Below are 24,593 nucleotides of genomic sequence, written 5' to 3' on the forward strand. Positions count from 1 at the left end.
AATTGGACAGCATAGTAAAAGGATCATGCACCATGACTAGGCATGATTTACCCCTGCAATACAAGGATGATTCAACATACAAAAAAATTTTTTTTAATATAAAATCTGTTTATTGGAATAGTTTCCATGCATGATGATTCGGGGTGATTTTGGTACTAAAGGAGCATCCTTCTGTAAGCTTTGCTGTTCCTCCTGTGGGTTGGTACAGGACAGTGGAGCAGCCCACATACAAAACCACTGTCCATGATGTAGGAGCTGGGGCTCTGCGCCAGGTGCTCCTTCTTGTGCTTTCTCTTCTCCTCTTCTGGGGACGGGTGCGGGAGGTCCTTCGTGAGGAGCGTGTTCTCCTGGGCAGGTAGTCATTGCTGGAAAGCTTCAACATACAAAAATTGATCGATGTCATACACCACATTAACAGAATGAGGGGGGAAAACCACTCAATCATCTTAATTGATACAGAAAAAGCATTTGACAACTGAGGGGTTAGTTGTGCTTGTGGTCCGAGGGAAGACCATTCCACGTGGTCCAATGGAAGACCATTTGTGGTATAGCAAGTGTAAGGACCCTGAAGCAGGAAACAGCAAATGTATTTGAAAACAGCAAGATGATGGGTCTGGCATATTTGAAAAGGTGTTGAAGGGGGCAGATGATAGGAGTGGAAGTCAGAGAAGGGGCCAGGCTTGTGTGATGGGAAGGCACGGTGGGTGCAGTGCTACTGGAGGGCATACAGGGGGGCATTCACATGATCTGACTTCCTTTTCAAAGGATCCCTCTGGCTTTTTCTGTTGGGAACAGACCACAAGGAGCAAGGGTGGAAATGGAGAGGTTAGGAGGGCTAGTGCAATAATCCAGATGGTAGGTGATGGCGACTTGTACTAGAGAGAAGCAGTGCCGGTGGTGAGAAGTGGTAAGATTCTGGGCATATATTTTTTAATGTTTATTTATGTAAAAAGTTTTTAATGTGTATTTATTTTTCAGAGAGACAGAGTTGTCAGTGGGGAGGGGCAGAGGGACAGGGAGGCACAGAATCTGAAGCAGGCTCCAGGCTCTGAGCTGTCAGCACAGAGACCGTCACAGAATTCGAACTCACGAACTCACAAGATCATGACCTGAGCCAAAGTTGGAGGTTTAACCGCTGAGGCACCCAGGTGTCCCTGATTCTGGGTATATTTTTGAAGGTAGAGTCTGTAGGATTTGGTGGTGGATTAGTTGTGGGGAGTGTGTGTGTGTGTGTGTGTGTGTGTGTGTGTGAGAGAGAGAGAGAGAGAGAGAGAGAGGTGATGCTGAGAGGGAGAGAGGGAGACAGATGGAGAGGGAGAGGGAGGGAGAGAAGGAGAAAGCAGGAGAGAAGAGAGCAGTGAGAGAGAAAGCAGGCAGAGAATGTGTCATGGGTGACACCAAATCTTTCTTAAACTTTAGGATTTAGCTATCATCGGTGATAAGTGTTTCTGCCGTATTTTACAACTGAACGAGTGTATGGTAACATTGTGAGTGAGAATCTGCTCTTTACACAGAATTAAGCCTATGTCACAGTTGCAGGGTTTGTTGGCTTTTGTTTTTCTTTGACCATTTAGCTGACACACCTGGCTGATGTTAAGCTTGCTTATCACTAGATGGCACCGTAGCTTTAGTTGGCAGAAGATTGCATGTTTCAGTAACAGCTCAATCCCTTTCATTGCAAACTGGTTTTAAAGGGCCAGCTGTCAGGATTTTTAGGCGTGACTAAGTGACCTGGGTTTGTAAGTTTGCCTCCTGAAGGAGCAGCAACCTCAGATGAGGAACTGAAAAGAAAAAACCTACACATTCACACCGACATGGTCCTACACAATGGTTGCAAGGATAGTTTGGTGGAGAGAACCTAGAAGGAAGCTTAAGCTCTAGAAACCCCCTAACTTCACACTTCAAACGTCTGGGGAGAAGCACATTCTGGGATGGCAGAGGCAAATCACACTTCCTTGCATGCAATTTTTTTTGCAAGTAAGCTTTACACCCAACATGGGGCTTGAACTCAAGACCCTGATATCAAGAGTCACATGCCCTACAGACTGAGCCAGCCAGGCACCCCTCCTTGGGTGCAATTTATGTTCTTTGCATCTTGAGGCTGTTTTTAGAACAAAACTGAAGTGTCAATATTTTATTAGAAATATATTTACAAACTTATTTCTAATTTGTATTTATAAACACTTAAAAATTATGTTATGTTGGGGCACCTGGGTGGCTCAGTAGGTTAAGAGTCCAACTCTTGGTTTCAGCTCAGGTCATGATCTCACAGTTTCGTGAGTTTGAGCCCTGCATCAGGCTCTATACTGGCAGTGCAGAGCTTGCTTGGGATTCTCTCTCTCTCTCTCTCTCTCTCTCTCTCTCTCCCCCTCCCCCACTCACACTATCTCTCAAATAAATAAATAAACTTAAAAAAATTTTAAAAATTATATTATACTTATAAACAATATTCTCCCAATGTGGCAAAAGAAGTTATGTTTTTCTTATCATTCCATATAATTCCATTAGCTTTATTGTTCTCCCGGCACTGAGGAAAAACAAAGATAGAAAGCCCCTATTTTTGGTGTACCTGAATTGTGTAAGAACAGAAAACAATGCAACAATTTCGATTTAAAATAAGCCACAAGGCTCAATCAGTTAAGCATCCACCTCTTGGTTTTGGCTCAGGTCATGATCTCACAGTTCATGAGATGGAGCTCCACGTTGGGCTCTGTACTGACTGGGCTCTGTACTGATCCTCTCTCTCCCTCTCTTTCTGCTCCCCCCCCCCCCCCCGTCAAAATAAATAAATAAACTTTAAAACTATTTAAAAAATAAAATGAGACGATTTGAATAGAAGATGAATGGATGGCAAATAAGCATATGAAAAGATGCTCAAACAACATAGATGAATCTCAAAATAATCATGTTGAGTGAAAATAAAGATGAAAAAGAGTACATACTGTATGATTGCTTTCATATAAAAATCTAGAAAATACAAATTAATCTATGGTGACAGAAAGCAGATCAGTGGCTTCATGGGGATGGAGGAGGGGATGTGGGCAGGGACGGGGTGGGGGGTGAGAGAACACAGGGACACCGAATATGTTCACTATCTTGATTTTGGTGATGGTTTCATGAGTGTATACATACATCAAAACATCAAATTGTACACTTGAAATATGTAAAGTTTATTGCATGTTAATTATACCTCAGTAAAATTGTTAAAATTTAAAAATGAGACACCGATGTGTAATGTTTGTTAATTTACTCATTTATTTGCTTTCTCTTTCATGTAGCAGAATTTATTGACTATCTTAACCGTGCCAAAAGATAAAAGAGGAAAGAGATGGTCTGCCTCTCAGTCTAGTAGAGGAGCCAGGCAGTGACAGTGCTGCATGATATTCTTGTCGGATAGACCCGTAAGAAGCTAAGAAAATGTCCAGATTAGTGTGTATGTGTGTTGGGGAAGGCATTTCAAAGGGCCTCGACCCTGAGCTGAGTTCTGAAGGATGAGGAGGTGGTTAGAGACAGTGAAGATGGGTTGTCTATGTGGGGGTGGCCCTAGCTTGCTGTCTTCATCAAGGCTTAGGGTGAGAAGACAAGGCCCAGAGGCAGGGGAGCAAACTGTAGGAGAGAGAAGGAGCGTTTTGAAACCAGGCAGGATAGAGAGATAGGGACTGATCCCTAAGACCCTGGGAAGCTGTGAGCAGGAACTGGACTCTGATAGGGAAGGTCTGGGGAGTCAGGGAGGATTTTAAGCAAGGGAGAACATGATCAAATAGCATGGGTTAAAGAACATGGACAGGTCAAGCTGAGAAAGAAACACCAACATTCTTGCCCTCAGGTTTTTCCATCATTATGGTTACACAAGTATATTTAACTAGCCTCCAAGTCCTGCTAGGAACTTTTCCTGAATCTGTTCAGATGTGTCCAATTCCATCCTTGGCACAACTGCCTTAGTTCTGTCCTCATTATTGCTTGCTTGGATTACCACTACATCCTCCGATAGGGGTCTCCTTGTCCCCTGTCCTGCCTCTATGCTCTACCTGAAGCTTAAAACATTGTTCTGAAACTCAATCTGATCCTCTCAGTCTTAACTGAAAACCTGATCTTCAGCCTCCAGTCTTGCGCCTTCCCAACACTATCTCCACATTTCCAACGATAATCAGTTTCAGTGTACTTATCAAGCATTTACAATATGCCAAGAACTGTGCTAAGCACTTTACTTTTTTGCATTAAATCCTCCCAATTCATTATTATTATTATCATCATCACTGTTTTACAGCTGAGAAAACTGATTCTTAGTGTAGGGGAGGGAAAGCTTTCCTCTACCTCTTATGGGATCTTCATATTTAACTGAGAGAAGATAAATGAACGGAAAAAAATAGAACGTAAACATGCAACACATACAGAACTCACTCATGAGTAACTCAAAGGGGGTGGTTAGAATTTGGCACTCCTACATCTAACTCAGTAGGTGATGGGCAAGAGTAGAGAGGGCACTGACAGGAATGACTTTTTGGAAACATCAGTGGTTCTTTAGGAGAATAGGTAGGAGATAATTTTGAGACAATGTCTGTTTGGGTGTGGTATTGATTTCTCAAGTGTAAGAGGATTAGTTGCTCCCAGGAAGGGGTTTATGACAGTTGAGTTCTTTTGGGATGTTCTGCTTCGGACAGATAAGGGGTTTCGGGAAGTCAGATCCCTTCAGCTCAAAAGAATTCTTATGCTGAAGTAGCATATTTTGGGGTGGCATATCCTGGTTCTCCTCATTAAGGAGGTTTTTAACGTACCTGAGGTCATTTAGCTAATAAGTATAATTGACTAAAAAAACCCTTGAAGACAAATTTCAGTACAGAACAAGATTTTTTACTTGCACTTGCAAGAGAGTCGCTTATTAGAGAGCTGGCTCTCTGAAGAAAAAGAAAAATGTAGGCAGATATTTAGAGGTAAATATCATAAAGTCAAATGACAGCTCAATTGTTATTAGACACTTGGCAAGTCTGCTTGGTAGCATTTGGGTCAATTTTAATAAAAACAAGACAGTTCTTTCTTTTAACCAAGAAATAATAATACATCAACACCAAGCAACAACAGAAAGAAAAATTCATGTCTGTTTTTCATGACTTATCTGGTCTATCTTATCTTACAGGAATGTAAGGCCTTTTCTGGACTATAGAATATACAATAGCCCAGGAAAAAACATTTAAGTTGTACTATAGAGAAAGAGAGGAAGGCAGGATTGGAGAGAGACTAGTTCTAAGAATAGAAAGTGGATCAATTTTAAAATTATTAAGGTGGGCTGGGGCAGCTGGGTGGCTAAGTGGGTTAAGCTACCAGCTCTTGATTTCGGCTCAGGTCATGATCTCAGGGTTCATGAGTTGGGAGCCCCACATCAGGCTCTCTGCTGTCAGCACGGAGCCAGTTTTGGATCCTCTGTCTCCCTGTCATTTCCCCTCCCCCACTCGCATGCGCTAGCTCTCTCAAAAATAAATAAACATTTAAAAAAAATATTAAGGTGGGAAAAGGACATTGAGCAGTCCCTTTACCTAGTTCCAAGTGTTGGTTAAAGTAGCTTCACATTACTAAATGCATCTTCAGTGATGAGCACTTAGATTTTCTCTTTAAAGTTTATTTATTTATTTTTGAGAGAGACAGGGACAACATGAGTTGGGGAGGGGCAGAGAGACAGGGAGAGAGAGAATCCCAAGCAGTTTCCTCGGCACTGTCAGTTCAGAGCCCTACGCAGAGCTCAAACTCTTGAAACCGGGAGATGGTGACCTGAGCTGAAACCAAGAATCTGATGCTAAACTGACTGAGCCACCCACGCGCCCCTTGAGCACTTAGATTTTTACTACAAATCCTCTTTTGTAGCAACATTAGGCTTGCTTCTTCTCCCTGGTGTCTTGGGCAACAATTGGGTTGTTCATGCTATTCACTGGGATAGAACACAGAAGCTAGTTAAAAATAATTCTTTGACAAATTGATCTTGAACATGTATTAAGGTTTATTGCCAGTGAGGGAATGGGAGAGCATGTGGAAATAAGAAGTTATAGTTGAGAAAACAAAGGTTTACATCAACAGCTAATTTTTAAAAAAGTAGCTAGTTAATAAATAGAGTTTTATTCACAGTCATTAGTTTTATAGAGGAAATCTAGGGCAGAATGACTCAGAAATGCTAGGTGTGTAGCCTACCAATTTAAAATAAGTATAGCTATTCACGCAAGAAGGAAACGATAAGGATGCATCTGGGGTTGTTAACTGGGGTAACAGTTTCATTCCCTTCTAGTAGATCCTAGAAGTTCCAGTTTACAGGGAAAATGGGAAACCCCATAAACCGAGGGCAGAAATGGAAAACAGAAGCAACGAGCTCTAATTTTGAAAGGTGGCTGCCAGATACTGCAAACTAAGACGAAGAAACATGGTTTGCCTGTTTTTTCATTTGGGGTCAATTTTCCTTTCCTTTGGCACACCAGAGCAGGTTTTAATTGTTGTCAGGAGGGATGGTGAGTTGATTTTGGACTATATTTAGTTGAAGGTTGGAAGATGGACATATGGGTCCAGAACTCGAGTGATATAGGTTGCAAACAGATTTACATTGTACATTTATGAAAATTATTGTAAAAGGGAAGACATACATCATGATTTAATCTCAGTTGAAGGTAAGTGTCATAAAAGGCTTATACTGTGTCTATTTTGCTCACCATTCTATGCAGGGTGCCTAGAAGTGTGTGAAGGGGCTCAGAAGGAATTGCCCCAAGGTATGCCACTTTGGCCTGCAGATTATTTCTGAGCTGAAAACAATCAAGGTACAAAAAAGACTCAGGAAGAAACTGACCTCCCCTAACTGCCTAAAAGAATTTAAAAAGAGAACCTGCTCCAGAAGAGAGCTATCACCATAGATGACTATAGTATAAGATGAATTAGATGTGATTAGGGAGGAATTTAGCAGTCTTAAAATTCCTCTCTACGTCCCATTGTTTCCTATGGGGCAGCAAACATTTGTTTACGAAACATTTACTCCTTTTCATCTTCTGTGAATTGCTTTCCGTCCCTTTGAAGTCCCAAACTCCCTTCTCCTCAGTTCAGGATGACATATATCCTCATTTTATCTTCCTGCCTTTTCATTTCTCCTGTACCTGGCATTCCCCATAGGTACAAAATTCAATTTGGTCTTCTTCTGTTAATGTATTTAATGTCAATTTAAGACTAAGATCAGCTGGAAGAAGCTTTGAAGGGTAGAGGAAACGAAGAGAAACCTGTTTCCTCTCCAACACGTGCCCGGCACAAAGCAGATGCTCCAGTCTGACTGGATTTTGTAGAAATCAGGGTTTGGCTGTCCCCTGTTCCCAGAGGGAGGTCGAGCGCCACCTCCTCCGGAAGCCCTGTCCCTTTAAGAAAGGTAGGAAAAGGGAGAGAGAGGCTGCTGGGAAGGAGGGCGGGCCCTCTGCCACCCGGAGCAGCGCGTCAACCTCCACGCGGGGGCTCGCAAGCGCCAGGGGCGCTTCTAAAACACGCAGGAAAAGACGCACTGGGTCCGGGGGCTTAGCTTCCTTGGGCCCTGTTAGCCCAGCCTGGTAAGAAGAGGACTGTGCCTGTCCCTTTAAGGCTGACTCCTGTTCTCCTTGGAGGGAAATAACGTGGTCACACACACAGTTGGGACTTACCCTTTTGAACTTCCCCTTCTTTCCTTAACAGTGCATACAGGTACCAAGTGTCCTCTACGTAAGTCGCGTGTTCATAACAGATGCTTCATTGGTGCTGGAGTGGGAGGGGGAAGCGTCGGTCTAAAAGACATGGTGTCCCAAACCAAAATCAGTTTTACGCTTGTTCTGCTGTATTTTTAATCTTAAGCTTGTGCGATTCAAGGGCTGACCCGATACTTCTAATAGAAGGAGTCCAGTGAGAAGGCAGGCTGTTAGAGACCCTGGGATCCCGAGGGCACGATCCGGAGATGATTAACACCCGCTGGAAGTCTGTCCCGAGTTCACACAAGTGGCCTGACAGGTATTTTAGCCTGCATGTGTTTTGATATTTTAATTGATCGCTTGCATTTACAAGTGGGAGTTTATGTGTAAATATCTGGGTTATTATCTTGGGAAGATCTGGCAGTGTTCTTCCCTGGAACCAGTTTGCTGGCCTCTTTGGACTATTGAGAAACGATCTCCAGTTCGCTACAGTCTTTCTGTTACAACCATTGGCATCACTCATCACCAGTCTGGACCCTAGTAAGGGTTTGAGTTTGGGGCCCCTCCTCTAAATACTGGAGTGGATGGATATATGACTATTTAAAACATTTATGTAGAACAGATCAGAGGTCCCAAGTAACTGGGTGTATAGTTCGTGTTTAAACTGCTGTTCCTTACTCTCGCTTATTCTCATTCAAGGTGTTTTTCTGTTGGAACAAGCGTTTTTGGCCCAGGCTTGTGAAAGATGAGTCATCAGAGATATTTACAGAAAGATATTTGGGAGTTGATATTCTTTTGTGACAATTAAATCCACAAAGTTTTCTTTTAAGGAAAACATCTGAATCTTGATTACATTGATGTTTTATGCTACAACAATTTTTATTGAAATAGAGTGTACTCAGTATGATTTATATGTCTTTGTCCACAGGCAGTTATAGTTTGTTAACCTCCACAACTCTTGGCAAGGCTTCATAAAAGCAAGACCAGTGTTTGCCCTGGTAATAACTCTGCCTCACCCACTAGAATCTAAGCTTCCTGAAGCCGCAGACTTTTATTTTGTTCAGGGTGCGTGCTTAAAGGTAAGGGATTTATTCAATGTGTGAAATCACTTTAAAGGTAAACCTTACTTTATGTAACAGGCATGTTCCCAAGGATTTCTCTCAGATTCAAATGCATGTATATTTGTTGTTCTAAATTATTAAAAGGCTTTTGTTGTGAAAAGGCTTCCTTTTTGAAAGGTTGTATTTTCCTAAATTGATGCACCAACACTTCCATCTGAAATGAACTTACACTTGTGAATCATCTGCTACAGAGCTTACACTGTAATATTTTCTCACTGTGTAATGGGATTTGGATGTGTCAGTGAGCCTTGGAATTTTCAGCTTTATTTCTGTTTTTAGAGACGCACAGATTTCCAGTTGAGATCAGTGTGGCAGCCAGACCCTTCCTTCCTCATGAGGAGCAGCAGCTCTTGTCAACAGCATCACTGACAGAACCTGTGTTTTGGAAAAGGACTGATGGCTTTGAGCCTGGGTGGGAGAACATTTGCACCATTTCCTGTGAACCACTCTGGTGTCTTTCTGAAAGCTGTGAGAAGCAATGGTCTTCCCTTGTTTCCCTGGAGACACAGCCCCTGGAGAAGAACTGGAAACGTTTTGGATCCTGAGATGAAAGCTTTCCTGGAAGAGAACACTGAAGTCACCAACAGAGGCAGCCTCACTCCTGAAATCCGGTTGCGGCTTTTGACGCCAAGATGCAAGTTCTGGTGGCAAAGAGCAGACCTGTGGCCCTACAGCGATCCTTACTGGGCAGTCTACTGGCCAGGAGGCCAAGCCGTGTCTAGGTACTGCCCTAATTGAAATGGGAATCTTTAAGGACCATTCAGATCCTTTCTGTTTTCTACAGATCCTTTTTTCTGCATTCTCCTTCTCACAAAAAACCAGAGCAAATCCCTAAATTCTTGTTTGTTTAATTTGGAACAGTTTACTTCAGGCTTATCAAGGTAATTCCCCATATACAGTTCTCTCTCCAAGAGAAACCCTAGGGTCAGCTGTCAAAACCATTGCCAGCTATAAATGATCTGGAAATTTCACACTATTCTCAGGTTCATGGTTCATATTATATGGCCAGTGCAGAGTTCCTAGATGGAAACTAAAGCCCCAGTCCTTCAGCTTTCCGTTTAATTTCATAAATATTGCTCCTCGAGCCTCACACTCCCTCCATCATTGCATCTTCTCAGTCTCTCAAAGAACAAGAGATATGAGTGGGCCCCACAAAGGTTCCCTCTTCTGTAGTGGCTTATTGATGCCTCAAGTGAACTCTGGACTTGAATCAGCTTTTTTTTTTTTTTTTTAAAGTAAGCCATATGCCCATTGTGGGGCTTAAACTCATGTCCCCAAGACCAAGGGTTGCACCTCTACTGACTGAACCAGACAGGCGCCCCTGAATCTGCATTTTTTAAGGTCTCCTAATTCCCCAGACTGCAAAAGTGTTCTTTTTTTTTTTTAAGTGTATTTATTTATTTTTAGAGTGAGAGAGCACATTCGAGCAGAAGAGGGGCAGAGAAAGAGGGAGAGAAAAAATCCCAAGCAGGCTCTGTGCTGTCAGCTCAAGTCCTGGGGCTCCATCCCACGAACCTCAAGATCATGAATGAACCTCAATATCATGACGGGAACCAAAATCTAGAGTCGGAGGCTTAACCGACTGAGCCACCCAGGCACCCACAAAGGTGTTCTTTAGAACATTTTCTCACACATTCACACTATGCTTTTTATTAAAACACAGCTGCTGAAACAAAGGCAAGACCTTGGAGCATTTCAATCTGGTCTTTGCTCTTGGATTGGTAAGTGATTAAACCTGTTTATGTCTTGAGGTTCTAGAGCTCTGAAATGAAAAGGATAAGGACTTCTCATTCACAGGTATCATATGGCCTAACAGAATTAATGTTGCTTATAGTTTTAAATGTAAATTAAATAAATGTAAATATAGGGCTTTTCAGAGAATGAAGATTGGAAAGCTTTCTAGGTGTTAAACAATTCTGATTTTCTGGTCATTGTTGGCAAATTTTCAAGCTTTCTTCACTTACATCCTACCTTAAAAATATTGACATTTTAAATGACATCTATTAAAGTGATTGTTTATCAACTTCAAATACGAATTCCTTAACAGACTGAATCAGAGGCTGTACATCGGTGCACCCACAGATGTGTTTTGTTTGGCCTTGTAAGCTTAAAACAAAAAATCAGTTGCTAACATTTTAAAACTTGGAAAACTTCATGTAAAAATCTACTCTGACTTGAAAAACAGGACTATGTGATAACATGGGATTTTGTGTGGCAACAGTGAGCTGAAGATGGGGTAGCAGCTCTCCCTTTAGCCTGGCCATGGACACCCCTACTTTGCCATAGTCCCTGCTGTTCTTCACTTTCCACTAGTAAGGTCGAGTGTCAGTTGATATTTATTATTTCAGGGTTTCTCATCCATCTTCATTGTTTGATAACTATTTACCCCTGGTCCAAATTCTTTAGTTGAACTGGACTTTGTGCCTTACCAGAGAGGTCATTATAATGTTAGCAGTAGGTAAAACCATTCTAGGATGAACAATCAAGAGGAGACTGTGAATTTCGGATCTCACTTACTGAGTCCTGATTGTAGCAGTATTTTGTCTGCTTATATTCTTGGTGCGTAACAGTTTCTGGATCCTAGTAAAGTGCTCAGTACTTTAAAACGACACATTTTTGGTGGGTGCTTGGCTGGCTCAGTTAGTAGAGCATGTGACTTTTCATCTTAGGGTCATGAGTTCAAGCCCCATGTTGGTGTAGAGCTTAAAAAAAAAAAAAAAAGGCTTTTTCTTTTCTACTTCTTACTGACCTTCTCCCATCTTAGTGTTTTTTTCTTTCTTTCTATTTAGGTATCTTTTGGATAATCCTGATGTTGTCAGAGGAAGGTCTGTATTGGATCTTGGGAGTGGATGTGGAGCTACAGCTATTGCTGCTAAGATGGGCGGGGCATCGAAGATCTTGGCCAACGACATAGACCCTAGTAAGGATTTCATATTTAAAATTATTTAAAACTCAACTTTATTTTCTTTCAGGATAAATATCTATAGATGCCTCAATGTGATAGCTTATTTCCATGCGTATTTTGTAATCTGATATCGTGAACTTATGTTCAGTGGGATATTGATATTATCTGTGAGGATCCTGTGAGGCCTAAACTGAAGTAAATTTTTCTTAACAGGATTTATATTTATGTCTGTCAGATATCCCAAGGCGATACCACTTGGGAGCCTGGGAGTACTCACTGTTAATTTCTGGGCTGCGAATTTCCTGAAATATGTAGGTTGTGTGTATTTGACCCCAAACCGAAGTGAGGAGAGGCCTTGGGTTCTTAAGGGAGATTTTAGTCCATTAAAACCCAAGATGAGACAGGTAAGTTTTAATTTCATCTGAGTTTCTTTTAGTTTTCAGTTTTACCGAGGATTTAGCTCTTGAAGATCCTGTTTTATACAGGGGTCTCAGTTCTAACTTGCCACGTTGCTCAAGCCCAAGGTTTGTTTCCCTGTCTCCTAGACTAACAAACCAAACCTCTTGGTTTCTAGGTCAGCAAATGTTCGTTAAAACCTCCACAGTTTTAGGTGTTTTGTGTTGTTTTGTTTTGTTTTCAGGATATCCATTCATATATCTGAAGCAGTAAATGGTTTCTATTGGTATAAACTGCTTTACCTAAAAAACAACTTACAACAAAAGGGAAAAAATATTGTTAGGAGATTTTCTGAATCACTTAAATTAATCAATAGGGAATTAAAACTGCCCAGCATATACCAATGCATTATGTTCTTTTTAAAGTTGCAGGAATGGCTATCACACTGAATTGTGAATTGAACCAACTGAATCCTTTTCCAGTTTTAACTAAAAACATTTTGGATTTGGAACAAGATAAGTGGGACCTTGTTGTGCTTGGAGACATGTTTTATGATGAAGACCTTGCAGACAGTCTTCATCAATGGCTGAAGAATTGCTTTTGGGCTCACAGAACTCGAGTACTGATTGGTGACCCTGGGCGACCCCAGTTCAGTGGACATAGCATTCAACATCAGCTGCACAAAGTGGTAGAATATTCACTTCCAGAGCCTACTAGGAAGGAAAACAATGGATTGACAACAAGCACAGTATGGGATTTTCGGCCTTGAGTTGTCCCAAGTGCTTCTAAGATGGACATAGCTATGTTTGGGTTTACTCCTAAGAGACCTGCCAGTTTAGAGCATGCAGTTCCTGTTAAATGGCAAATCTTGTTTCCAAAATGTGAAGGCTTAAAGTTTTGTCAGCCGTTGTCACGTAGTTCTGCATTATGCCAAATGTACAAATCTCTACCTACAATTTTCTAGTTTTACTGCTGTAGGGATAGAACTATAAAAGACAGTACCAAAATGGTAGCAACATGTAATTTAAGTAGTGGAGAGAAATGAGAAAGTGTGGCAAAGTCTGTTCGTGTAGTTGAGGACAACTATATGATATATCTTTGAATTAAACACAATACAAAATATATAAGAATGCTGTATTTCCAAAAAATTACCTGTAAAGATCAAAGATGCAGTTAGTATGGTACAGAGTACACGGGCTTTGGAGTCAGGCAACTCTGTCACTTTCTAGTTGGGATTTTCAGGTAGTTAAGCTCTCTGAGCTCTAATTTCCTCATCTATAAAATTGTAACAAAACTTGGTAAACCTCACCTCAAAGGCTATTATATTAAATGAAAGCATAAAGTACATAATATATAATAGGATCTCAATGGACAGTCATGCATAAAAATAAGGATTCTAGAATTTCCTACATACTCTGTACTGTGACACCTTATGATGCCTCTTTATGTCTCTCTAAGGTTAGCTAGAAATTGGTTATGCTACCACTACATGTCCCAGGTTGTCAGGATCTGATAAATCAGAAAAAACCCTATGACATAAGTGAGAATGTAAAGAAGAATATGTACAGTATACCACTATTTATATAGAAAAGATATACATATGTACTTACATATATGTTCACATATAAAATACGTATTTGCTTGCAACATACATAGACTATCCCTGAAAAGATAAATAAGTAACTGGTAACAGTGGTTGCGTTCGGGGTAGGGTACCAGATAGCTGGTAGACTGGGGTGGGAGGGAGACCTAGGTTTTACCTTTGGGTCTTATAATTTTGTACTAATTATATGTACTACATTTTCTTTCTTTTCCTTTTTTTTTTTTTTTTTTTTACTTTTTTTTAAATGTTTAGTTTTGAGACAGTGAGCACGAGCGGGGAAAGGGCAGAGAGAGGGGGACAGAAAATCTGAAGCAGGCTCCACCCTGACAGCAGCAAGGCAACGCAGGGCTTGAACTCATGAACTATGAGATCATGACCTGAACTGATATCGGACGCTCAACCTACTGAGCCTCCCAGGTGCCCCTATGTACTATATTTTCTATTCTCTAATTTAAAACTAAACACCAGCATCATATATGTTACAAGTGAAGTAGAAGATGCAGCCTTTCTAATGTGCTCTCACATTCTTATACACTGCTTAGGAATTGTTTATAACATACGCATTATATGTAAGCTTTCTAATAATACATGCATGCCACTGGGATTAGGGTACCAAGGAGATGTGATCAGTTATAGTCATACAGCAGAAATGTGCAGAAAGCAGTAAAGAACAAGTTGTTGCTTAGATAGGAAAATAGGATAATTAGATGGGAATTTTGGAGCTGGGGCTGCAGAGGAACTTGGGATTCTTGAACTTGGATGTTAGAGTTTATTCCAGCCTACTGAAACAACTCTTGTGCATCTAATTCCTGCTGGTTTACTGGGTCTCAAACATTATCAACTGTACATTTTTATTCAGCCTTGGTTAAAATTAATAGAAATTATAGGCTACAATGGCATAGGATGATATTTGAGAGGAAAGAGTTTTGTTGACATATCCTTTGAAGATTCAGAGTATTCTGCTGGTTATTGCCCTTCTTAGCAAGATAAGAAAGAGAAAATTGGAGAAAATTACACTCTGGAGCACTGTGGAAATTAACCTGAGACAAAGAGAAGATTTAAGCTTAAATATCTACGAACCCTGCTTCTATTATCCTCTCTTGATGATTTATTTGGAGGGCACAAGAAGGTCGTTGAGGTATCCAAATGTTACTTATTTTAAAATCTCCCATGTATATAATGGTGAGCCGTGAATGACTTCATAGTTTAACAAACAGGTTTGTATTAAGACTATTCACATTTAGTGGTGCCTGGCTGGCTCAATTAGTGGAGCATGGGACTCTTGATCTCACCCCACGTTGAGTGTAGACATTACTTAAAAAAATCCTTTTTTTTAAAAAAGGACCATTCAGGGAGCGCCTGGGTGGCTCAGTCGGTTAAGTGTCCAACTTCGGCTCAGGTCATGATTTCACGGTTCATGGGTTCAAGCCCCGCATCGGGCTCTGTGCTGACAGCTCAGAGCCTGGAGCCTGCTTCAGATTCTGTGTCTCCCTCTTTCTGCCCCTCCCCTGCTTGCGTGTACTCTCTCTCAAAAATAAACATTTATTTTTAAATTTTTAAAATGTTTTTTAATGTTTATTTTTGAGAGAGAGAGAGAGAGAGACTGAGCATGAGCAGGGGAGGGACAGACACAGAGGGAGACACAGAATCCGAAGCAGGCTCCAGCCTCTGAGCTGTCAGTGCAGAGCCGGATGCGGGGCTCAAACCCACGAGCTGTGAGGTCATGACCTGAGCTGAAGTTGGACACCTAACCAACTGAGCCACCCAGGTGCCCCAAAAATAAACATTAAAAATAATAATAAAAAAGGACCATTCAATTTTAAAATGGTTATTGATATAGTTGGATTAATATCTTCCATATTTGTAACTGTCTCCTATTTGTTGCCCGAGTTCCTGGTTTCCTTTTGGTGTTCTACTCTTGTCCTGCCTTCTCTGCTTTAAAGTTTTTTTTGTTTAATGTTTATTTATTTTTGAGAGAGAGATGGAGCGAGAGACAGAGTGTGAGCAGGGGAGGGGCAGAGAGAGGGAAACACAGACTCTGAAGCAGGTTTCAGGCTTTGCGCTGTCAGCACAGAGCCTGATGCAGGGCTCGAACTCATGTACTGTGAGATCATGACCTGAGCCGAAGCCGGGCGCGTAACTGACTGAGCCACCCAGGTGCCCCCTGCCTTCTCTGCTTTAAAAAAAAAAATTTTTTTAAATGTTTATTTTTGAGAGAGAGAGAGAGAGAGAGAGAGGAGGGGAGGGGCAGAGAGAGAGGGAGACAAAGAATCCGAAGCAGGCTCCAGGCTCTGAGTTGTGAGCACAGAACGTGAAGTGGGGCTCAAACTCACAAACTGCAAGATAATGACCTGACCCAAAGTCAGACGCTTAACTGACTGAGCCACCCAGGTGCCCTGTGCCTTCTCTGCTTTTAACTGAGCATTTTCTATGATTCTCTCTCTTCCCTTAGGATATCAATTATACATACTAAAAAAAATTTTTTTTAGTGGTATACATTTATAACTAGGCCGAGTCCACTTATAGTACAAGCAGTATTGTAGCACTTAATGACTTTCAGTTTGTTCAGCTTTTATCTTTTGAGGACAGGAGTGATGACTTCCAATCTCTTTATAACATCGGACTGGAAACTGGAAGTACGGGTATTATTTTTATTTATTTATTTTTGTCCTTTATTTTTTTCTGTGTCCATCAATTCAACAAATATTGGGTGCTTGTTATGTACCAGATACTGTTCTAGATACTGGGAATACAGCAACGGCAAAAAAATTTTTTCTGCCTTCGTGAAGCTTATATTCTAGGGTGGGGAGACAGAGAGTAAACAAAAAATAGACAAGATATCAGATGGTGATAGATGGTAAGGAGAAAAATAGAGATAAAGGTAACAGGTGAGGATGATAGAGATAGATAGGCATGGGGCCCTGAAATTTTAAATAGAAATAGCTAATACAACCAGCAATATAAAAAGTCAAGAATATTAAACTGCAAAGTGCTTTAGGAAGATAATCCTTTACAGACCCTAAAAAGCTGATCTTTAGATCTTAAAACTTGTTTCCCCAAGAGAGGAAAAAGCTACTTTGTTTGATGTTTACTATTAAATTTTATTGAATTTGTCTTTAGGGGTAACTGGCCGGCTCAGTTCGTAGAGGAGGTGAGTCTTAATTTTAGAGTTATGAGTTCAAGCCCCACATTGGTGGAACCTACTTAAAAGAAAATTCACAGGTAAAACAGGCTTTACCCATTTTACACATATACATATGTACCACCTTTGAGGGGCAATATATATATCCATACTATAAACATACCATATTTATAAAGTAATTAATAGTAAGGTCAAGAAATAGAGTTGACTGTGTAAACCCTCCTTCTAAACATGTAGAAGAATTTTGCCTATGCTATACTTCCCTTCTTTTGCACTACATCAGAGTTAAAATAGAAAATCTTTAGGAAAGTCCCACTGAGACAGGCTCATGGCACAGGGAATATTCTGAATTTGGGGGTAGTTTAAACACTATATTTCACTGTATATGTGTGATCATAAAAGAGCAATTCGTTTGAAAACTAAGACCTGTGCTATTTGTTTCACAATGTGAAACCAACAGAGCTTTAGAAACAGCCTCTATAATGATATGTTGTAGCTACTCATTCTTACACATTCCTGAATGCAGTTTTTAAGGAAGAAATTTCATAGATGCATAGCACGTATTTGGAAAAAGTAGCCATAAAAAGTAAGTGGCTGGGCAAGGGCCTCAGTAACATTCATATGCTGAATGGCTGAGGTGTATGATGTCATGGGTTTATGGCATTAAACTATTTCTTTGTTTTATTGAAATATTGAATTCTGGGAAGATTTAAAGGCCTGATGTTCAGCTTTCCTTTTAGCCAATGAGCACTTAAATACTTCAGGAAGGTAGGGGCCAGAAAATAGTTAGGAAGGTAATTATGCCTTTAGAGATACTTAGAATTCTAATGGTTATTCATATTGGTAAAATTTCTCTTATAATGGCTCAAATATGTCAGTAGGAGAAGGAAATCTCCAGGGAAAACTGGTAATTTAAAACTTTGTTATTTAAGAAACAAACACAATACTCCCCCACCCCGACCCCGAATACATCAGAGGGCATGCTAGGCTTACCATGTCAAAAACAATGACTCCTCAAACAAACATAGAATAATACCACTATTAAAATGTTTAAGAGTCTGGTTAACTTCAAAGCAAAAACCACATTATTGGAAAGCCAATCTCAAAAACCATTGTTTCCTGGGAATGTAGTATGAAGATCATTGCTTTGATAAGCTTCAATAAGCATCAATAAACAGTCCAAGTCACTTGCTTTAGTTTGTTTGGGCCTACTAATTGCTCCAGGACTTCTCGTGAATGATCTACAAAAGAAAACAATGACAATATATTAACTCACAATAATCAGAAATATTTATTATGTCCTCAATATAAACTAGGGGTGATAATAACTATTATATCTCATAGGGGTATTTAAAAGATTAAAGGGCATGATATACAAAGAATAGCATACAACTAAAAACATTTAATTAATGGTAACCTTCATTTATTAGCTGCAGTGCACATGTCATAGTAATACTTTTTAAAAATGGGTATTCATTATTTTCTCTGTAATTTCATCTTAATTTCACCAACCAGAGAGTAATGGTATAATTTCACCATTAGTCTGTGTTTGAACTTTCCCAGGGTCCTGGTGGGAAACAGACATACTAAAGTGGTGTGCTTGAACAGGGTTTAACGAAACAACTATTTACAAAGGAGTGAGCAGGATTAAAGAAAACCTATAGGTGTGGTAAAGCACCTTGGAAAGCTGCAATATAAATGGTTAGGGGAAGGAGCAGTTACTAGAACAATTTGACCGGTAGGTAAACATTTTCCACATCATACAATATTATTATAAAGCATGATTTTTAATCGATAACTATTATATGAATTCATTATGATTTAACCAATCTATATTATTGGACATTTAGATGTTCTCAGTTATTCATAATGTATAGCAGCAGTTTTAATATGGTTTACATTTCTTTTGCAAAATTGATTTTATAAGATCTTTTAAAAATATGAATTAAAGCAAAAATACTGATAAAATGTTACTGCTTTAAAAATTATTCACAAGTTTACCAAACTTGTTCCATAGATACAGCCTATGTTGTATATACAACAGATCTCCAAACTAGTCTTGGAAAGTTTCTAGGTTAGTGGTTGTTAGTTACAGATTTCACAAACCAATAGAAAAAAAATTGGGCCCAATATATGGTCCCTAAATTTGATTTTAAGCAATACAAAAATAAGCCAAAATGCCAAGATTTAGTGCAAGCAAGAGAATCAGATTGTATGAAATGAGAATTATAGTTCAAAAAACAAAGGTTTATATCAGCAGCTATTTTTTTTTAAAAGCAGCTTGTAGGGGCGCCTGGGTGGCTCAGTCGGTTGGGCGTCCGACTTCGGCTCGGGTCACGATCTCGCGGTCCGTGAGTTCGAGCCCCGCGTCGGGCGCTGGGCTGATGGCTCAGAGCCTGGAGCCTGCTTCCGATTCTGTGTCTCCCTCTCTCTCTGCCCCTCCCCCGTTCATGCTCTGTCTCTCTCTGTCTCAAAAATAAATAAAACGTTAAAAAAAAAAAAAAATTAAAAGCAGCTTGTAAGTGAACAAATGTAGTTATTTTGTCATATAAATATCAGGGGTGGGGGTCCTAGGTGGCTCAGTCAGTTAAGCGACCAACTTCAGCTCAGGTCCTGATCTCACATTCCTGAGTTTGAGCCCTGCGTCGGGCTCTGTGCTGACAGCTCAGAGTCTGCTTCAGATTCTATGTCTCCCTCTCTGTCTGCTCCTCCCCCACTTGTGCTCTCTCTTTCCCTCTCTCTCTCTCTCTCAAAACTAAATAAACATTTAAAAAATGTATCAGGGCGCCTGGGTGGCTGGCTCAGGTATGTCCAGCTCTTCTTGATTTCAGCTCAGGTCATGATCTCAGGGTGGTGGGATCAAGCCCCATGTCAGGCTCCATGCTCAGAGTGAGATTCTTCCTCTCTCTCTCTCTTCCTCTGCCTCTTCCCCTTGCTCTCTCTAATGTAAATTTAGAAAAAAAAATTTTCAACGTTTATTTATTTATTTTTAATTACTATTATTTTTTTTTAGAGAGAGAGCGTGTGCGAGTGTGAGAGGGGCACAGAGAGAGGGAGACACAGAATCTGAAGCAGTCTCCAGGCTCTGAGCTATCAGCATAGAGCCCGACATGGGGCTTGAACCCATGAACTGTGAGATCATGACCAGAGCCAAAGTCCGACACTTAACCAACTGAGCCAGCCAGGTGCCCCAACGTTTATTTATTTTTTGAGAGAGAGAGCGAGAAAGGCAGAATGTGAGTGAGGGAGGGGCAGAGACACAGAATCTGAAGCAGATTCCAGGCTCCAAGCTGTCAGCACAGAGCCTGATGCAGGGCTCAAACCCACAAACCGTGAGATTATGACCTCAGCTGAAGTCAGATGCCCAAACAACTGAGCCACCCAGGCACCCCTAATGTAAATTTTAAAAATATCATTTATTATAGAGGAAATCTAGATTAAAGGCAGGCTTTAAATAGTTTGAAAGCAAAAAGATGGACAAGGCTGTATCATGAAAACAGTAACTATTAACAAAGCTGGAGTGGTTTTACTAAGAGCCGAAATGGGGAATACTTCCTAACTCATTCTGAAGACCAGTATTACCCTGATGCCCTGATGCCAAATAAAGATATCACATACACACAAAGCTACAGACCCATATCTCTAGTAAATATGTACTCAAAAATCCTCAACAATACACTAGCAAATCAAATCTAGCAACATATAAAAAAGCTCATATGCCATGATCAACTGGGATCTATCCCAGGAATGAAAGGTTGGCTTAACATCTGAAAATCAATTAATGTAATACACTGTATTATTTTCTTATTACTAATATAATAAATTACTACAACCTTACTGGCTTAAAGCAACACAAATTTATATTATATAGTCAGAATTCCAAATTAAGTCTCATTGGGCTAAAATGGATCAGCATTCCTTTTTGGAGGCTCAAGGGAGAGGATTTACCTTTGACTTTTCCAGCTTCTAGAGGCCACCACATTCCTTGCATTCCTCCATATTCAAATGGAACAACATGGGACAGAGTCCTCATGCTGCCACCTCTATGATTCTCCTTCTGCCTCCCTCTTCCACTTATAAAGATTTATGATTACACTGAACCCACCTAGATAATCCAGGATAATCTCTATTTTAAGGTCAACTGATTAGCAACTTTAGTTCCATTTGCAATCTTATGTAACATAGCATACTCAGGTCCTGTGCATTAAAATGTGGACATCTTTGGGTGGGGGCATCATTCTGCCTATGACATACACCATATCAATAGACTAAAGGACAAAAACCACATTATCATTTCAATAGACGCAGAAAAAGCATTTTACAACACTAATGGTAAAAACATTCAACAAACTGGGAATAGAAGGGAACTTCCTCAACCTGATAAAGAACATCTAGGAAAAAGCTAATACTTAATGATGAGACACTAATGTTTCCCCACTAAGATGAGAAACAAGATAAGGATGTCTGCTCTTTCCACTTCTGTTCAGCATTGCAGTGGAGGTTCTAGCCAAGGAAATTAGGGAAGAAAAAGAAATAAAAGGCATCCATATTGGTAAGAAAGTAAAACTATCATTACCTGTACATTATATAATACTGTATACAGAATGTCCTAAGGAATACACTAAAAAATTAGAACTAGTAAATGAGTTCAACAAGGCTCCACATACAAGATCAATATACAAAAATCAAATGATTTATATACACTAGCAAGGAACAATCCAAAAATGAAATTAAGAATTCCATTTATGTTACCATCAAAAAGAATAAAATACTTAGAGATAAATTTAACAAAAGAAGTGAAAAAGTCTGAGAACTATAAAACATTGTTGAGAGAAATTCAAGATTTAAATAAATGGAAAGATAGCTGTGTTCACAGATCAGAAGATAATATTAACACGGCAATACTCCCTAAACTGATTGCAGATTCAATGCAATCTCTCCCAGAATCCCGGTTGCCTTTTTTTTTTTTTTTAAGAAATTGACAAGGGATGCCTGGCTGGCTCAGTAGGTAGGGCATGTGACTCTTGATCTCAGGGTTGTAAGTTTGAGCTCCACGTTGGATGTAGAGATTACTTAAAAATAATAAAATCTTTAAAAAAAATTAAGAAGATGAGGGAGCATGGGGCACACTGAGGGCAAGGTATAGGCTAACAGCACACTCTGCCCCCCCTCCGCCCCCCCCCCCCCCCCCCCGGGGTGGAATACGTGTGATATTCCTTGGACACTCCTGGCTATCCAAGAACAAAAGGAAAGGGATTTAAGTGCTTGCCATGGTGATGTGGGAAACTGAGGCAAATGAAAAATTAAACTCTCTTACGGCCTACAGCCCACTGACAAATCCTTGAAACCAGCAGAGTGACCTCCCACTACGAGCTCAGCTGCCTCTAAGATGACACTTTGCTGGGGGCAAAAGAGAATCTTAGCTGAACATTATCCCAACCTCAAGGATCCTGTAAGTCTACTTCCTTTATCTCAACTGCCCGAACATATATGCTGTCAATCATACTTCAAGATTATGGCCTCCTCAGTCCTGAGAGGAAAATACATTGCAATCCAGGCCTATCTCAAGAAACAAGAAAAATCCCAAATACAAAATCTAACAGCACACCTAAAGGAAATAGAAGCAGAACAGCAAAGGCAGCCTAAACCCAGCAGAAGAAGAGAAATAATAAAGAGCAGAGCAGGAATAAACAATATAGAATCTAAAAAAACTGTAGAGCAGATCAACGAAACCAAGAGTTGGTTTTTTGAAAAAATAAACAAAATTGACAAACCTCTAGCCAGGCTTCTCAAAAAGAAAAGGGAGATGACCCAAATAGATAAAATCATGAATGAAAATGGAATGATTACAACCAATCCCTCAGAGATACAAGCAATTATCAGGGAACACTATGAAAAATTATATGCCAACAAATTGGACAACTTGGAAGAAATGGACAAATTCCTAAACACCCACACCCTTCCAAAACTCAATCAGGAGGAAATAGAAAGCTTGAACAGACCCATAACCAGCGAAGAAATTGAATCGGTTATCAAAAATCTCCCAACAAATAAGAGTCCAGGACCAGATGGCTTCCCAGGGGAGTTCTACCAGACGTTTAAAGCAGAGATAATACCTATCCTTCTCAAGCTATTCCAAGAAATAGAAAGGGAAGGAAAACTTCCAGACTCATTCTATGAAGCCAGTATAACTTTGATTCCTAAACCAGACAGAGACCCAGTAAAAAAAGAGAACTACAGGCCAATATCCCTGATGAATATGGATGCAAAAATTCTCAATAAGATACTAGCAAATCGAATTCAACGGCATATAAAAAGAATTATTCACCATGATCAAGGGGGATTCATTCCTGGGATGCAGGGCTGGTTCAACATTCGCAAATCAATCAACGTGATACATCACATTAACAAAAGAAAAGAGAAGAACCATATGATCCTGTCAATCGATGCAGAAAAGGCCTTTGACAAAATCCAGCACCCTTTCTTAATAAAAACCCTTGAGAAAGTTGGGATAGAAGGAACATACTAAAAGATCATAAAAGCCATTTATGAAAAGCCCACAGCTAACATCATCCTCAATGGGGAAAAACTGAGAGCTTTTTCCCTGAGATCAGGAACACGACAGGGATGCCCACTCTCACCGCTGTTGTTTAACATAGTGCTGGAAGTTCTAGCATCAGCAATCAGACAACAAAAGGAAATCAAAGGCATCCAAATTGGCAAAGATGAAGTCAAGCTTTCGCTTTTTGCAGATGACATGATATTATACATGGAAAATCCGATAGACTCCACCAAAAGTCTGCTAGAACTGATACATGAATTCAGCAAAGTTGCAGGATACAAAATCAATGTACAGAAATCAGTTGCATTCTTATACACTAACAATGAAGCAACAGAAAGACAAATAAAGAAACTGATCCCATTCACAATTGCACCAAGAAGCATAAAATACCTAGGAATAAATCTAACCAAAGATGTAAAAGATCGGTATGCTGAAAACTATAGAAAGCTTATGAAGGTAATTGAAGAAGATATAAAGAAATGGAAAAACATTCCCTGCTCATGGTTTGGAAGAATAAATATTGTCAAAATGTCAATACTACCCAAAGCTATCTACACATTCAATGCAATCCCAATCAAAATTGCACCAGCATTCTTCTCGAAACTAGAACAAGCAATCCTAAAATTCATATGGAACCACAAAAGGCCCCGAATAGCCAAAGTAATTTTGAAGAAGAAGACCAAAGCAGGAGGCATCACAATCCCAGACTTTAGCCTCTACTACAAAGCTGTAATCATCAAGACAGCATGGTATTGGCACAAAAACAGACACATAGAATAGAAACCCCAGAACTAGACCCACAAACGTATGGCCAACTCATCTTTGACAAAGCAGGAAAGAACATCCAATGGAAAAAAGACAGTCTCTTTAACAAATGGTGCTGGGAGAACTGGACAGCAACATGCAGAAGGTTGAAACTAGACCACTTTCTCACACCATTCACAAAAATAAACCTAAAATGGATAAAGGACCTGAATGTGAGACAGGAAACCATCAAAACCTTAGAGGAGAAAGCAGGAAAAGACCTCTCTGACCTCAGCCATAGCAATCTCTTACTCGACACATCCCCAAAGGCAAGGGAATTAAAAGCAAAAGTGAATTACTGGGACCTTATGAAGATAAAAAGCTTCTGCACAGCAAAGGAAACAACCAACAAAACTAAAAGGCAACCAACAGAATGGGAAAAGATATTTG

At 40.1% G+C, this 24,593-nt stretch overlaps 2 protein-coding genes across 11 annotated transcripts in view; one reads left to right on the forward strand and one right to left on the reverse strand.

Annotated features, from left to right (window-relative positions):
* The first annotated feature begins 7,426 nt into the window (after positions 1–7,426).
* ETFBKMT (electron transfer flavoprotein subunit beta lysine methyltransferase) lies at positions 7,427–13,770 on the forward strand. Of its 10 annotated transcripts, XM_042946207.1 has the most exons (7): positions 7,427–7,559; positions 7,681–7,707; positions 7,837–7,989; positions 8,599–8,749; positions 9,071–9,513; positions 11,581–11,711; positions 12,518–13,770. In XM_042946207.1, the coding sequence occupies exons 5-7, from the start codon at positions 9,188–9,190 to the stop codon at positions 12,859–12,861; spliced, it is 801 nt and encodes a 266-aa protein (XP_042802141.1). In that variant the 5' UTR covers positions 7,427–7,559; positions 7,681–7,707; positions 7,837–7,989; positions 8,599–8,749; positions 9,071–9,187; the 3' UTR covers positions 12,862–13,770. The 10 variants fall into 10 exon arrangements, with proteins under 10 accessions (XP_042802141.1, XP_042802137.1, XP_042802142.1 ...); XM_042946203.1 differs by having other exon boundaries at positions 7,427–7,707; XM_042946208.1 differs by having other exon boundaries at positions 7,427–7,707; positions 7,852–7,989.
* A 4,092-nt stretch (positions 13,771–17,862) lies between these two features.
* Positions 17,863–24,593, reverse strand: part of AMN1 (antagonist of mitotic exit network 1 homolog) — a 55,688-nt gene continuing 48,957 nt past the window's right edge. The window contains exon 7 of the mRNA XM_042946214.1: positions 17,863–18,078. Within this exon, the coding sequence (XP_042802148.1) occupies positions 18,005–18,078 (74 nt within the window). The 3' untranslated portion in view covers positions 17,863–18,004. The remainder of the gene's footprint in view (positions 18,079–24,593) is intronic.

The sequence above is a fragment of the Panthera leo genome, chromosome B4 (assembly GCF_018350215.1).
Source record: "Panthera leo isolate Ple1 chromosome B4, P.leo_Ple1_pat1.1, whole genome shotgun sequence".
Taxonomy (NCBI): domain Eukaryota; kingdom Metazoa; phylum Chordata; class Mammalia; order Carnivora; family Felidae; genus Panthera; species Panthera leo.